General features: G+C 38.2%; 1 protein-coding gene across 1 annotated transcript; it reads left to right on the plus strand.

Moving 5' to 3' along the window:
• The first annotated feature begins 68 nt into the window (after positions 1 to 68).
• STOM (stomatin) lies at positions 69 to 17085 on the plus strand. The gene is made up of 7 exons (XM_068915301.1): positions 69 to 255; positions 6887 to 6990; positions 7868 to 7940; positions 8797 to 8879; positions 12399 to 12602; positions 13110 to 13244; positions 15304 to 17085. Exons 1-7 carry the CDS (start codon positions 195 to 197, stop codon positions 15496 to 15498), a joined length of 855 nt encoding a protein of 284 aa, XP_068771402.1. The 5' UTR covers positions 69 to 194; the 3' UTR covers positions 15499 to 17085.
• The last annotated feature ends 135 nt before the right edge of the window (positions 17086 to 17220 follow it).

Here is a 17220-nt window from a genome sequence, read left to right on the forward strand (position 1 = left end):
CCAACGGCTCCGGCCCAACGGCTGCCGCGCGGGCGGGCGCGCGCCGCGCCCCACCTCCGCCTTGGGGCAGAACCAGCACGGAGCCCGGCCCGGCGGGGCGGAGCGGAGCGGAGCGGAGCGGAGCGGAGGGGGCCCGGCGGGCTGGTGGCAGCCCTCCCTCGGGCGGCTGCTCTGAGGAGACAGCGCCAGCAGCCATGGAAGATAAAGAAGCGGGGATCACGCCTAGGGCCCGGCGGCGGCCGACCAACCAGGACGGTAAGAGGGGAGCGGGCGGCCCGGGCACCTCAGCCCGCCCGTCGGGCGCGGCGGCGGCAGGCAGCGGGTCCGGCCCGTCCCGCCTGGGAAGCGGACAGCCCTGCGCGGGGGACTCGCCCCCGCCGGCCCGGCGCCAGCCCCTCGGTTCCCGTCACCGGCCGTCGGGGCTGCCGGCGCGCTGGCAGGCGGCTCGCTGCTTTATTATTATTAATTATTATTATTATTTCTGTCGCTGGGCGAAGTTTGTTGATCCTTTACCCAAGCGAAGCCGGCAGACGGAGCGAGCGGCAGCGGTTCCGCCTCGTCTGCCGGCGGCGGCGGCGGCGGCAGCAGCAGCCCGGCCCCGGCCGCCCCTCGGGCCGGGCGAGACCCCGCGCCGGGCTGGAAAAGCGGGGCGAAAGCCGACAGGTGGTTGGAAACCGTCACTCCCCGCTATTGCCTGACAGCGCCGCGGTTTCCTGCTTGAAACCTAGCAGGAAAAGAAAGTACCGTAAATTTGCTGTGCTTGTGTAACTTGGGGTTTTTCTTGTTTTATTTTCGCCTGTGCAGTGACTCAGATGGGTCACTGGGATGTGAAGCCAACAAATAATTAAGAGCCTAGTCGACAGAAGTAACCCCGGAGGAACAGGATCTGTACACGAGAACAGAAAGAGTTTGAGAACTGTAAACTGGTTGTTTACACCATTAGTGCCTTTGACCTGAGCAAAATGTTGGAAAGGTGTAACTGGAGGAAAAGATTAGCAAAAGATTGCTATGTTTTCTCAAGTTGGGCAGAGAAGCTGTAGTTCGCTTTTTCTTCTTAGATCTGTAGCAGTCATTAGACGAGGCAGAAGTTAGTCTAGCGTTTGTTGGCCTTTTGGTTAGAAGGTGTGAGGGTAAGATTTGCAGAAGTGCACTAAAATAAGGTAACTAGTAGTTTCAGCTTCAGTCATCGCTTGAAGCTGCAGCATTTTTCTGTTAAATAGGTGATGTTCAGAAACAGATTACAGAAAAGCAATGATTTATTTTGCGTTTTATCAGTGGCAACTGGAGAAGGAAATGTATGTATAAGATTGCTTAGACACAAAGGGCAATCTGAGTTGTATAAATATCAGCAGCTCTGTTTGGGCCCCATGCCTAATGGCACATGCTTTGTTGTGGTATCCTTGGAAAGGATCTACGTTTCATTCTCGCTTAAGTATGTTAGTTATTAATATCTAGCAGTGGTCACTCTGATCCTCACCATCTCATCTGTGACTCTGCAAGCTTTTCAATCTACAAGCTACTGATCCTGTTTCTTCTGTAGTTATTGTGTGATTTGTATTGTTTTGGCAGCTAAAGCTGCTTGGCAATTATTTTTGTCGTAAGCATCTACACACTAAATAGGCATTAGACATAATAATTTAATTAATCAGACATAATAACTTTGGACATCTCCCATGTGAAATGCTTTGAGATATTCTTAAGAAACATTGAGTTCTCATCAAAAGTAGCATTCTGTATTAATTAGCAAACAGTTGAGTAATCGTCATATAATTGCATCACTCTCAAACTGTCCTGGGTTGGAGCTGAAAGAGATTTCTCTCTGTTACTGTCAGCCTTGTATTCAGTCCAGTCTAATCTCTCATGTATTTTGTTTTAAATCTGGTGGGTTATGCATGATGCTGGAGGAAGGTTCTTTCCCACTGCAGCGACTACGAGTCAGGCACATTCTTGCTATTGGCAGTGATGTATTTGTTCAAATTGTCTGATCTAGCCTAGGAAAAATGAATTGTGAGTGAAGGGTGTGCCACACCTAAAGCAGTAATAAGATAAGTTCCTGTTTTATCTCAGCCCCTAGCAGTAGGTATTTGTTATAAATTGTTAATATTGTTGAACGAATCAGGTGATAACTTTTTGCTAAAGTAACAGCAACTCTTCTGGTCAGCCTTGGAGATGTCCAGGCTAATTCAGTTAAAATGTTTTTAATGCTCTTTCTTCTCTGTGGTTTATTTCTTAAGGACAGACAGAATTTATTGCAGACTCTCCACAAATACGACTTCTCTGATTTAAGTTTCAGGTGTGAGTTGTGAATGTGTTGATAGTAAAGGGCAAGAACATTGCTAGAGAGTGAGAAAAGTCGGGAGTGGATGAATATACGCTTTGGGGTGTATGACAGTGTTTAAGGCTTTAGAAAATCAAGCTAGAGATAACTGAAGCTGAGAAGCCAGAGTTGCTACTAGTGAAAAAATGGACGTTCTGCTGTTGGTGCCTCATCATCATCTGCAGCATGGAGAATTGCTGCCACAACTTATTTAACGTTGGGGTTGCAAGGCTTAATTATGTTAACAGTTGCTTTGAAAACTTAGCTATCCCTGATAGCTAAAATAGCTAAGAGAAATTATTAAGCATTTGTATTTGTTCTAATAAAGTATTATAATACTATTTATATTCAAATAAATTGGATTTATTTTTAGACTGTTTTTTATTACTCATCTTCCTCTGTCGGTATGGCTACTTCAAATGCCCATTTTCAGATTGAAATCAGTATTTTTTTTGGAAAATTTAGGATCTCCCACTGTGTTATGGATAAATTTTAATTTCATTCCACATATGCTACCTTTAATGTACTATTCCCACAACTAGTTGTTACGGATATATCTGCTCAGTCAGTCCTAAACTCAACGTTGTTTCTAAGAGAAAAGATGAAAGTTGTGAATTGCTTGAGACTAGAAACAATTCTTGCCTGTTTTCATAGGCCTAGGTCATAGCTCTGAAAGTAATCTCTTGGAATGACATCATATTTTGCAGTTCCCTAAATTTGTTTTTAATAACTTTGAAGCCTTAGAGCCTCTTAAGGAAACTAAACATTGTATGTAAATCTAAAAGAAATTACCATTTCTGGAACTTTGAATGTCAGCGTGGTAGTGCTGGGTAAATCTGTACCCTTATCTTGTAACTAAGTTGACTTATTTAATTAAATGAATTCTAGGGTGTGGTGGAGTTTTTTTCCTATTCTTTTATTTGTGTGCTGTTTTATATCTATGAGAAAATTCTAGTGGGATGGTTGGAGATGGTGGAGTTGAGCTTGTTTCGAGGTAAGTGGAGCTTTGAGCATCTTTTCAGGACTGCTATAAATAGTTAGAATGGAGTTTACTTTTCTTTCATTAAAGGATATTTTAAATATACGTGATCCTTCTGATAAATATCAGTTCTGTGATTAATAGTAACTGCTGTAATGCAATCATTGATTTATTTTTTTTCTTTCATTATTACATTTTTTATACCCTATCTCTGAAAGTTACAGTACCTCTAAAATCAGGATCAGCTTCAACAGCAGTAGGAATGGTGAAAATGCAGTGCAATCTGCATATTTTTAACATCATCTGTGTTTTTGACGGTGTCTTTTTGAAGCCATTGTCTTATGTCTTTTCTCATTGTTTTTTTCAGCAGCTGCATACATTACAGTATATTAATATTTAAATATATATCAGCAATTATTGTTAATGATCATACATCTGTGGTATGAATAAGGTTTGGCTTTTTTTCTTGGGAGGAGTAAATTGCATTTCCCCTTTTTGAGTTTGATTATGTAACAGTATCAAAAATGTCACATGGGGAATTCTGGCTGAGGAAGAAGCAAAGCACAGTTCTCTGGAGTCTCCAAGCAGAACTTTCACTACAAAAGCAGTTTTCTTTATTTTCACTCTAGCTCTTGAGCTAATAATCTTGAGTGCTACAGAAACGTACAAGAAATTAAAGATGATCCTTTTCATTCATGTGTTGCCTCTGGATCACAAAATACGTTGCAAGTCTATTCTCAGTAGCTCCCCAGTTGTTTGGGGATTTAATGGAAGAAATATCTCTTAGAGCTGTTTTTTGTCATGATCTGCAAAACACAAAGACACTGCATTTTTCCTCTGTTGAAAGATGCGCATCTATGAGGGGTGAAAGAGCTGGGAGGAGGCCTAGCCAGGTAGGCAGCACTGAGTGCCATGTAAACACTAAGTGGAAAGGGATAGGCCTAATCCACAAGAGGTGCAGCGGAGACTGTGTATTATATATACTTGCACTGTCTTTGCATTTATTTGTGAGTCTCACTTCAGTGCTGTTGAACTACCTGTTATTTAGGTTCCAGCATCAATGAACCTGACCGAGAGGTCTGACAAGAATGGCCGGTTGTTATCGAAGTTACTGCAATGCCGTGAAAGGGATGTTTGAAGTTTGCGATAATAAAAAGCTCATTTCATATAGGCCAAGCATGTTTCTTGTATTCTATATGTGTTTTTATGAGAGAACATCTCAGACATTTCTTGTACTGTGAGTTATACTGCTTAATGGGAGAGTTATTGTTGCTAAATAAATTGTGCGTTTATTTGAAATCTTGAAGGCAGAGGTTAAGACTCAATGTAAATTGTCATGTTCATCAGGGAAACAAATGAGTAAATACTATTTTGTATTTTTATTTTTAATGCTGTAGTTCTACTAAGAGCAGAGAAATTGATGGTGTGGAAGCCTTGACATTAAATTGTAGAGTGGACCTTTAACTCCTTTAGGTTCACAAAAGTTAGTGAAAGAGAGAGGGAGACTTTTCTTCCCTATCTGTGTAGACGGTGAATACTTTTTGTGATACTAGGTGGACTAATATCTTCTTGTAAAATGAAAAAAATGCGTTCCCTTCAGTAATGAGTTTGCAGGTGTTGCTTAATGCTGACAGTTGCTTAATACAGAGCTGTACAGGTATTACATTTCCTTGACTTTCACAGAAGACCTGGAAATGTGGTATTTCCATTCTGTAGCAATAACTTTATGGGGCAATATCCTGAATTAACGTTCCATAGAGGAACTTTAAAATGCTGTGAGGGTTATTATAGTGAAGGATAAAACTGCCTTTGGAAGTCTTGAAAAACTTTATAAAGTTCAAGATACTGTGCGAATCAAAACGTACAATTCTGCTCTATCTCCCTATTCAGTCTTACTTGAAAGGCTAGGCCTTCTCAGGCTCGCCATCTGTGGAAAAGAGGACTGGAAGTTGGAATACCCGTTCCTAGTCCTTTTCCTGACTCCTTTTACTTTAGTCAACTATTACGAATGGAAACTTGCAAAATATATACTTTTATTTGCTTTCGAGGTTAGCGATATCTAGTGACTCATCTCTTGCCTCCCTTTTTATCCATGGCACATATGCTCTTGCTGAATTCAGTTGTGGGTGCTCGGCCCCCCAGAATGCTGACTCATCTATCTGGAGCTGTTAAAATCAATGGATTTTTTTCAAAATTGAGATTTTGCTCTATTATAAAAGGACATCTACTGACAATAATTGTTAGGGTGGGGACTCAGAGACATGTTTCTTATAAATGGTCTATATTGTTGTACAAATAATAAATGAATAATAATTGTCTTTGTGTCTAGTGAATGTAGAAAGCAATCTGTAACTCCAGGTAGAGCTGAACTGAAAGTTGTAGATTCTTTAATGCGATATCTATTTTAAACAAGTTACTGAACGCAGTTCCCTAGATAATAAGGCTCCTGTCCTTTAAGTAGTTGTGGTGTTGATCGAGATAAGATAATAATTGTGTATTTGCAGCACTGTAAGGGTGTATTTATAGTTTAGCAAAATCAAGAAGTGTGATCCTAAAGAGACATTCTTTCATCTAAATGTGAAAATTGTATTCTAAGCTTTGCATGCTTCTTGGCATTTTGAGCTTCTTTTTTTTTTTAAGGATGGAGTGAGGAAGATGGGTTTCAGTATCACTGTTCTAATCTCTGTAGTAGGAATATGATGATTGTGAGTGCTCAGTTTCAGCCTGGGATCTCCCTGCTTGGCAATGGGCTCTTGGCAGCTTATTGAGAGTCTTAGTTGGCAGGATAAGAAACTTCCTTTTGCTTTATGAATGCGTGATGGCATGTCTGTATTTTCTCATGATACTCTGCTTTTTTTTAGCTCTATAGTATTTGAAACCACTAGTTTTGGGGTTTTGTTGCTTCTGGAAATATCTTCAGTTGGTATAGGTAAGAAATGCCATTTCATGACAGAAAACTATAATGTTTGCTGCTAAGCGTTCCAAGAAATGCTTTATAGATACCTTATTTCTGTGGCCAGCTAATCCTGTGCTACCCCTTATTCTACTTCCTAGATAAAGCAGAATTGGGAATGGTGGTTTTCTCAGACCCATATCAATGACGGTTGGAACAGAAATCAAATTTTATGTGCACTCTCACTAAAGTTGTTTGATAGGCCATAGGGTATTTCTGTCTTACCCATTATTTAGTAAGTGTGGCTCTGACTTCTTTGTACAGTGTGTTTAGAAAGAATGGGATTTCTACTATTGCTTATTGGTCATTTTGCTAGAGAAAATTGGGGAAAAGGAGGTATTTGAGAGTCTATATTTAAACCTGTTAGTTACAGGTGTGTCTATGAAAGAGCATACTTCAGTTCTGCATGAATATTATTTGGACCATGCCTTTAGCAACTCCTAGAGACTTCAGTGGAAATGAAAGCAGAATTTGGCTTGCAGTTCGACTTCTGACCTAACCTAGTGAGTTTGGCCAGACTAGTAGTCCTAACAATGACTTATTTCAAGGGATATTCGACATAAATATAACAAGGTAGTTGCTTTTTCTAGCAGGCACGCTTAGTTTTAAAATCTTAATTTCTGCTTTTCTCTTCCAGATGACTCTAATACTGGCCTTGGTTTGTGTGGATGGATCCTGGTGGTCATTTCATTTTTTTTCACTGTTATTACATTTCCTATATCAATCTGGATGTGCATAAAGGTAATTGTTCCCTGACAAGTTGGACTAAAAATTTAAACAATACAAATACTTCCTAGTGGTTATTACTGTTCACTGTATTACTTATTTTTTTTAAAAAAACAAGTGAATCTAACTGTTCTTTCTTGAACCGTAGCGCAGTATATGGCAATCCCCAACATTTCACTACATTAATCTTCAAACAAAAAAGAAAAGCGTTATTACAGTGTTTTAGTCATAATGATGCTTACGCTGGCATCTTTACTACTGCTACGCAGTGTTCATTAGTATATAAACTAGTTTGAAAGATCAGAATAATTGCAAGAATAAGTTATTAATCTTGGGGGATTGATTCTTAAGGGTATGTGTGTAAACATAAGGTATATAATATAAATATATAAGTAATATGTGTATGACGGATTCTTACAAGAATATGTCATCTGTAATCGCTTTGAGCTTGATGTTTTCCAGTTTCCAGAATGGAGGAAATAAATCCTGCTTTGTTTCAGCTAATATACCCCATCAGAATTAGAGCTGGAAAATCTCTGCTGGATCTCATCCACTGCAATTTGTCATCTTGTTGCCAGGACATTCCTGATGGCTGTTCTTAGTGCTCAGTCCTGCCAAGATGAAGCTGCTGCTGCTTCTGCTCTTGATAGATGGTGCCTCAGTCTGAAGAATATTTCTTCAGGAAAATTGTCATTACTGTTCCTTTTGTTGTTTGCTTTTGACAATAGAGTTTAAGCTAAAATTCTCAAAAGCATCCCATGTAGAAATGAAATGTAATACATGTTACATATGAGACCTGAGACTGTTTTAGACTATTATATATGTAGTTTGGAACCTGATATGGCTTCTGGGCTTATGGAAACCTCTGCATGATTTCCAACTTTTATTACAGATTATAAAGGAATATGAGCGAGCTATCATCTTCAGACTTGGACGCATCTTAAAAGGGGGAGCAAAGGGACCAGGTAGGTCCTGTACAGCATTGTTCATATTTGTTCTAATTAAATGACTGGCAAAATAATAGCTGTGTAAAGGCATTGTATTTAGACTAGTGAGTGGATTTCTCAAGAATTTCTCAGCTCCCAGTGAGAGGATGCCGTTACTTTATACGGAGAAGATAGTAAACTAATTATCTGTGAATCTTGCCCAAATCTCCTTAGTTAATGCATATTCTTTAGGTAGAATCAAAAGTGCAGAATGTGAAAGGAAAAATAATGGCATCAGATGTGCCATTTTTAAAAAGAAGCTTAGTATTTCAGTTAAAGCCCAAGTGGTTTGAAAGTCTCACTGTTGTTCAAAAGAAATAGAAGCAATTGTTTGATAGTTTTGAAAACTTGCCTTTGTATATTGGAAATTCTGATGAGGTCTGAAAGAATGTTGCTTTCAGCTGTTGTTCCTGTTGCACAAAGTGACTGTAAGGGGCAGTACATTCTTCCATCATTTTCCTCAAGATTTTGAAATGTTTTCACATTGCTGTAATGTTGAAGAAATACAGTGATATACAGGAACAAAAAGAGGTTGATAGTTCTGCCTGGCAGAATTAGGCCCCACAGTTACTATGTGGGAGCAGATTTTCAAAAATAGCTGAAATGGAGTTCTTTTTATTTTCCTAAACAAGTTGGACCTGAATAAAACACTTTCTTAGCATACAGTCCTTTAAAAATCTTATTCCAGTGTTAAAGCCACTAACAAACATGCTGCTGAGCTTATGACAGAATCTAACCACAGCTACAGTGGTTAGATTTAAGCTTACTTCAGTAGCAAGTTTCGTTTGTCTTAAGGACCCATTGTCACACCCTGTTGGATGGATTTTGTGTACAGGTTTGTTCTTTGTCCTGCCCTGCACAGACAGCTTCATCAAAGTGGATATGAGGACCATCTCTTTTGATATTCCACCCCAAGAGGTGAGTTTGCACTTAGCTTTGTGTCTGATAGTGTTTGCAGAATTTTTTGTATCCTCTTCTTTCTTTCCCCCTCTCAGTATTGGGTAGGATGTGGTTTTCATGTAGATCTCTTGCTTTCTATTTGTGCAGCTTCAATGTACTGTGAGGAATATAGCCTATATTATGGTTCAATAAGACAAGGTCCATGAAAGAAAACAAATTATACTGTCCTTTAAGGAACAAATAAGATAATAATAATACTGTCTATTAAGTGAAATGGGAGTGATTTGGAATCAAGACTGCTGGACTTCCTGCTTGATTCTGTCATTGTTTCTGAGAAATGTGGAAAAGAAGCAGTGATCTTTCCTATGTCAATTTATCTAGATATATAAACTAGTTAAAGTAATGGATGAAGTTATTAGCAAATGCTATTAATAGAAACTCATGTTAATGGCCCACTGTCTTACAGTTTACATGGGTTTAGTGTACATGCTTCTCCTGTGCCCTACTATGCACAGGAACGTTATGAAGGGGTACTCCACCTAGCATCCTCTGATGTCTTGGAGTTTGAAAGTCCTAAAGAAATGCAAAAAAGGATTACCAATATTTCTAGTCTGTTTTTCTTGGAAACTAATTTTTTAGCAGAGTTTCTCAGCAGCATTAAGCTAGTTGAATTAAATGATGCCGACTCAACAGATAACAAAAGAATAAAAAACAAGCAGCCTTCTAAAAAATAAGTTCTTGAACAACTGTGTGTTGATGAGTATAACTGTATCCCCCACGTGTCTGGTGTATATTGCAAGACAAAGCTGTTTGATGCAACCTGTCTCGTGCATCTGTTTCCTGTCATATTTGCCAGTCAGTTTATGGCTCATCATTAGTTGCAGATTTAGACAAATGGCAACTGTCATAGTATAGTCTAAAAGGGTAATTGGTAGAAACCTAATCACTGGCAGACCTAATGTGATTGCAGCTGCTGGTGTACCATTAGTGAACCCATCAGTTCTACAGTTTTTCTTTCGACTTGATTAAATTATGCGTATGGGTTTAGGTTTGTTTGTTTTCAATAGGTAAAAGCGAAAATACATTTTTATTTGTACAACATGATTTCTGCCTTACACTACTGTGAAAAGCCTGCTAAAACCAATAGATCGGGGAAGCACAAAGCAAGTAAGTCTTGAATGTCAAGTAGCTCACAGCCCCCTCTCTTGCCAAATAACTTCTTTGCAAAATCTTCTGACAAGGGATTAGGACACCTCTTCCCATGGTCATATGGCATATTTTGGTGGTTTTTTTTTTTTTTTTAAAGTTAAGTGAAAAATATTAGTGTACCCTCTTTCTTCAGTCACTTTATCCCTAGACCTTCAAGAATATCTGTCTTTATCTTTGCAAGTGCATCCTCTGCTTAACGTACAAGAGTAAAATTCAGTACACCACTTGAATCTAGCCCTGAGGATGTTCACAAGTTGGATTTCCTCTGCAGCTTGTCTAAGAAATCACCATATATTAAATTAATAGCATACAGTGAGATTTAAATTGGAAGTACCTCGAAGAAGGGCAATAAGCAGCTAGATCATAATGGAGATATTTCTAATTAAATGCACAACTATGGCTGATACCCAGGTAGCTGAACTATAGCAGGCCTTTGGCTGGCAAAACCAATTTTGTAAGTAGCTAAATCATACTTCAGTGAAACCTTCCAGTCTTTTCTAGAATACCTCATGTGGGTGGCTCTCTCTTTCTCTAAACTTAAAGGAGAGATGTTCTTGGTGCTATCATCTTTTTTTTAATCTTTTATTACAGCTAAAGCTTTTTATTAGTTTAGTTGACTTTTTAAGTAATGCCATGTCATACTTTTCCACATCTGAGGATGTACAGTATTAAGGCTCTTAACTTGATGAACAGTAGTATACTTCACTCTTTGGGAAATATTTAAAAATTATATAAGCAGTTGAGGGCTCAAGGCAGCAAAAAGGCTTTTGTGAGGATACTAGCTAGATTGCTATATGAGCAGTTATAGTTTTGTGTTTTTTATTGGCATGTAAAACGGAAAAACACAAAACCTCTTCAGCCAGCCAATGAGGAAAGAGTGCATTTCAGTAGCAAACTGGACCTTCTTCTAATCCTAATCGTTCGAAGAAGTGTCGTGAAATAAATATGCATAGTGATCCTTTTTTTCTTTTTCTTTTTTTTTTTTTTTAAGTTAAAATGCTGTCTTTATAAGTGGGTTCATGCAGCTGAGTGCTTCTTGCTCCATTTGGGTTGCTGTGTCACACAGCATATAAATATCTGTGGATTGTAGAAAGCTTCTGACTGTAATATCCTGTAGTAATAAGAAAGGATTAAAGTTTTTATTCTGTACCTGCAAGCACTGTTTTTCTGAAATTGGGAAAGTACTTCCCAGATTTCAGTATTTCAGGGCATTAATTAGTCACAAGCTGGGAATTAAGCAGAAATCTCTATGGTATAGCATTATATAGCAAGATCCCTTTTTTAAAGGTTTTGCAGTTTCCAAAAGTAACTTGCACAGCCGTTGCTGTGGTAGAGTCTCTGGCATTGACCATTCCCATGTTACAGAATAAGCAGCAACTGAGAACTGCCTTCAATGACATTCACACCTGCCGTATGGGAAACTCCCATTTGTGGCATTTCTTTGAAAGTGCAGCTGAAATACACTTCCTCTTTCCTCACCTGCTTTTTAAATAGGTTGCCTATTTTGCCCTTGTTTTATAAACTGACACAGCCAGACAGACATATCTTGTGTCATCAATAGTCTTGTGACTGAAGTTAAGTGGAAGTGAGAATCTCAGGTGTTCTATATTTGCAATGGTATTCATATTGTTAGCCTTCTTTCTCTGTAGAAAACATCAAATGAGCCTTTCTTTGATGTTTCTACTTTATATTTTTAACTAGGGAATGTGATTTAGCCCATTTTAAATGGAATGGTCCCATATCTCTGCATTTAAACAAAGTAATTCTTGGAGCGTTAGTCCTTTCAATTTTCATTAACGTTCTTGCAGCTTGGTCCTTAATTATGCATTCCTCTTGAATTCCTATAGAGTCAACCTGCCTCTTATATATCTGCTGTAAGCCTCACTGAAATAGACTTTTTTTTTTTTTTTGCTGCTTGGTTATGGTACACTAACCTATTATTATGAAACTAGCAAAGTTTACCACATGAAAGACCATGTGTATTTTGGTGTGAATTATTTCTGATTTTTTTTTCTTTTGTCGCTTGCATGAATTGCAAGTCCTTCTGTGAATTTGAAGAAGTGAGTTATATGTAACATAAATTCCATTAGCATTGCTGTAATATTTTGCAATGAGTGTTATAATCCCATCTTTAGTCCTACTTTGACAGAGCTATACTGGAAGGACTGTGCGTATGTATATGCACATAGGTATAATATGTTTGGTTTTTTTCTCAAGACAGTTGCTTTACTGTGACAAAATTAGGACTGTGTCCAGTAAGACAAGCATGTCACTATCATTAGATTCAATAATTATTCTGCTTAATTGTTTTCCTCATTGTTTTTTTAGATCTTGACCAAGGACTCTGTGACAGTTAATGTAGATGGAGTGGTTTATTACAGAGTCCAGAATGCCACCCTTGCTGTAGCAAACATAACAAATGCTGACTCAGCCACTCGCCTGCTAGCACAGACTACTCTGAGGAATGTTCTGGGGACTAAAAACCTTTCTCAGATTCTCTCTGATCGTGAAGAAATTGCACACAGCATGCAGGTATGAGGAGCCTTACTGTAGCAATCCACTGAATCATAAGTTAAGCAGCAATCCTATGGGTAACTTACAGGTCAGGACTTGACTTATCACTTAGAAGGCAAACCAAGTTGGGATGTGGAGCTTTAGAAAAAACACTATCGAGAGCTATTGGGATGACATTCTGTATAATAAAAATAAGTGAATAAAGCAATTATGTACCAGTGAGACAAGCAAGTGGGAAGAAGGATATAGAAGAGGAAGGCTTTCCTGGATCATTAAGTCAATACTCTGCTGTTGAAGGCAATGATGCCACAGAGTCCCTTTCTTAAACTAATCAAGCTTTGTTTTAAAGTGTTAGTTTACAACAGTCATGCTTTGATAAGTATAAAAGCATAGCTCAAATACTAAAGCCCCTACATAGAAAATCCAAGAATTGTAAGATAATTCATTTGTTTAGTCCTTCTTCAAATTTGGACATTTGTTTGCAGCTAAGTGGATTGTTTAACTTAATTGTCCTGCCTTAAACAGGCCACACTTGATGAGGCAACAGATGATTGGGGCATTAAGGTGGAACGCGTGGAGATCAAGGATGTGAAATTACCTGTCCAACTGCAGAGAGCAATGGCTGCAGAAGCAGAAGCTGCCCGGGAGGCAAGAGCTAAGGTAATAGCTTCAACAGGAGGGGGGATGTTTCTTCTTCCCTGCTCCCCTCTCCACCCCACCCCCCCCCAATAATGTCCTGTGGTGGTGTTAATAATAAAAATTCTCAGCCAGATTGGGTTGTGGTCAATATGCATGCAGGACAAGATTTTCATGAATCTGTGTCTGGGTGCTTTCTCTCTTTTATTTTGGATCACACAGTTGGAGTTTTCTTAAGAAATTTAGAATACTAAATTTTTACCCTGCTCCAAGAACAAATCATAAACAGAGTAATTTTGAGATTATTAGCTGGAGCCTGCAGTGAATTAGGAGCTAAGCTGTTTCCAGCTTTTCTTCTAACTAGACCTGATTTTCGGTAGGTACCTTGTTTTCAATTTCTGCATCTAAGAAGTAAAACAGCAGTAATATTGGTTTCATCACCTTTCAGCTGACCAGTTTGGTCATGATACCGTTTTCCCTCCCATGGTGGGAGAGGGTGATTTTTAAATACTCAAGACTAGAAGTCTAAAATCCTCAGGAATAGTTAGAACTATATTTTTTTAGGACTCGCAAGGTAGCTTTCTCACTTAGTGTTTTATGCCCTTGAATTTGTCATCTCTGATGGTTTGTTAATCCTATCTTGAAAGCTTATTTTGACCTCCACAGATGCAGCTATAGCTTCTGTTAAAATACTAGTAGCCAAAAAAAAAAAAAAAACCCTAAATATTCTGGTTTTTGGTATACTAAGCTGATACATTAAGTTTTTTGGTAGATATTAATGACCTATTTTGAGGTTTCTGTCTGCACAAAAATGGAACTTGCATTGTAAATATTAAAAATTTGTCTTGGCAAAGGGAGGTTTATTTACAACTCATTTAATGCTGTGAAAATTGCATCTGATTTTATGATGTTCATAATCTTAACACACAAATGTGATTTTATATATATGTGTGTGTGTATATATATGTATATATGTATGTGTGTGTATATATATATATGAGATTGATTTTGGTCTTCCACTTAGTTTTGAGTTTCTTAAACCCAATTTAGGTTCTAATCATAAAATTTGTTTTATATTTTCATAGAAAACCAATATAAGTTCTAAACAATTTCATTAGACTGAGGGGCTCGCAATTACAAACTTGGTGGTGCACCTAGGAAAAGGTCTTTAAGCCTATGTTAACGCTCAAAATATAAACTTCTAAATCTTTTTTTGAAGTTTAATTATTTTATGATTTTATTTTATAATTTATCCTGATGGTTAAAGAATATTGAATCCTGGCTATAGAACTTTTTTTGAAGTTTAATTATTTTATGATTTTATTTTATAATTTATCCTGATGGTTAAAGAATATTGAATCCTGGCTATAGAACTCTGTAGGGGAACGTGGCACTTGCCTCTGCTGACATACATTTCCTTTGCCTCACCAATGCCAGTACAACACTACCTGTTAAAATAGTGCTGTCCTCCTATCCAGGCTTACTTTATAGATACCCTAGGACAATATGTGTTGTCCTAACATGGAAGGGCCCTATACGTGAAAGAAATTAATGACCACAAATCTGTTTATGCTCTAATGAGTTCATAATTTAAGAGTAAGGGAATTAAAAAGGTATTTCCTGGTAAGAAATATGCCATTCACTTGTTTTTTTAAGCTCTTTCTAGAGACAACAAAAAAAAGTATAGCTTTGATTAAGAAGTATTTGCAGGTATATATGGGGCATACGTTCCTTTTGTGAGAGGCAGTGTTGGAAGAAGCACAAAAGCAGTTTTTTGGAAATAGAGCAAATGAGTTTAGAAAATGCAATAAGTGAATTACGATGCCAGCTTTTAAAGTGGCATCCTGATTCTGAATGTGAGGGGGGAAAAAATAGGTATACAGGGCCTTGAAAGCAAATAAAAGTAGCTTATATCTGAGTGAGAGAAAAGGCAGAACCAGTGAAAGGCTATAATAAGGGGAAGTCACTTCATCAAAGTAGTAAGTGATATTTCTGGTTTATGACTTAAGACTGAAGGCATCAGAGAAATAGTTTACCCTTGTGCCAGATATCTTCTGTTTATTTTATTCATTTTGTTTCACAGGTAATTGCAGCTGAGGGTGAAATGAATGCTTCCAGGGCCCTAAAAGAGGCATCCATGGTTATTACAGAGTCCCCTGCTGCTCTTCAGCTTCGTTATTTGCAGACCTTGACCACCATTGCTGCAGAAAAGAACTCCACCATCGTCTTTCCATTGCCCATAGATATGCTGCAGGGTGTTATAGGTGTAAATCGCTAGATGCATTGGAAAGAAGAATTTTTTTTTCCGCCTCACAGAGAATGTCTGCAAAACTGAATTATCTGTGTATTAGAGCTTAAGGCATTGTTAGCATAAATGGGTTTTCTGAGACAGCTTTTTTGTTATATTGAGTGTATGATGAGAAAACTTGTATCTAATGTTTGTTAATTTGGATAATCAAAATATTTAAGATTCAAAATCTATCAGAATTGGTTCAAGCAGATTGTGATCTTAACACGTGTTCATGCTGTCCTGGATGACAAACCTATAATCTGTAACCTATTTTCAAATAGTATATACAACCACTTGGGTGGAGGATGAGGCAATGATCCAGCACTTGAGAGGCGGTTACTTTCAAAAGCCATGCATAATTTGAGAGAAGTATTCCTTTTAATAAAAGGACCTGCGGCCCTGTAAGGGAAGGGAAACAGCCCCAAACTATATTCTCTTGGACTGTAGCTATATGAGATGGAGTCTTCTTGGATCATTGTCATATGGACTAGTCCTTTAGCTTACATTAGGACAATAACAACAGTGGACGGAGGACTGGGTATTAGCTACTTCTGAAAATCAGGCTCACAGCTTCCTAAAACGATTTCCCATTTACAAGGACTAGTTATTAGCCAACATTACTGAAATGAAATGGACATGGCATGGACAGGCTGTAGTTATGGATACAATATGCTTGTAGTCACTGATGCGCTAACCTGTTGTCAGGGTGGCTTGTCCACATAGATTTGTGCCTCTTTAAAGCACTGAAAAGTCCCTGGGAATGCCTTTATTTGTACTGCTTCTCTTTTAAAAATCTTTTTCTAAAAAAAGAGAAAAGGGTACCAGAGTAATGACTCTTGTAAATAGGTTTCCTGTCTTAATTTTAGTCATGCTTGAAAGACTACAGCTGAAGTTCTCTATTGGGGTTGAGAAGTTCTCTGTTGGCAAATAAGAAATATCTGAAATTAGAAATATCTGAAATTAGATGGAGGGGTGGTTAAGAGAAGATGCTGTACCTCTTACTTATCTGTTCTAACAGAGTGGTAGCTATTTACCTGTTGATGCTGCATCTCAGCAGACCTGCGTTATTGGTTGTGCTGCCAGGGGTTTATACTTTGGTTTTACCAAAAGTAGATAATTTTTTCAGTTTCTGTAGTCTTCATATGCTTATCTGTTAAACTGTTGTCATACTTTGCATATGTTTAGCAGCTAAAACTACAGATTAAAGGCAGATAAGAATCAGAGGCCACATTGAGGGAAGGCTCAGGCTACCAGCATCTAGTGGGAGATGAAAATGAAAACCCAAGACAGATGATTAAGTGTCCTTGTTCTCACACTGGCCAGCATAAAGTTTGTATCTTGTTTTTAATCACCTTTCTGCCATGATCAGTTCTGTATTTTTAGTAACCACAAGGTCTGTTTAAGTGTATCGTGATTAAAAGTGGCAAACTGATCCTAGATTTAGAAAAAAAAGATGCCTGAGCATCTGTAAGAGCTGTAAGAGCTTGAGCTAGTTGTTGCTGCTTCTTGTTTTCTTGTCTGTTGTGAATAGATTTTATTTTCCTCTGCATCATAAAAGCAATACACCAGTCTGCATGTGTGTTCGGAGTTTGGTTAATATAAGTAAGTTGGGGGGAGGGTTACTTTTTGTTTTTTTGAGGGGAAGAAATAGGGCTAATCAAGCTGTAATAACTAGCATTTCTGTATTCACGCACTTGCAATGAGAAACAA

Source organism: Struthio camelus, chromosome 20, assembly GCF_040807025.1.
Source record: "Struthio camelus isolate bStrCam1 chromosome 20, bStrCam1.hap1, whole genome shotgun sequence".
Classification (NCBI taxonomy): domain Eukaryota; kingdom Metazoa; phylum Chordata; class Aves; order Struthioniformes; family Struthionidae; genus Struthio; species Struthio camelus.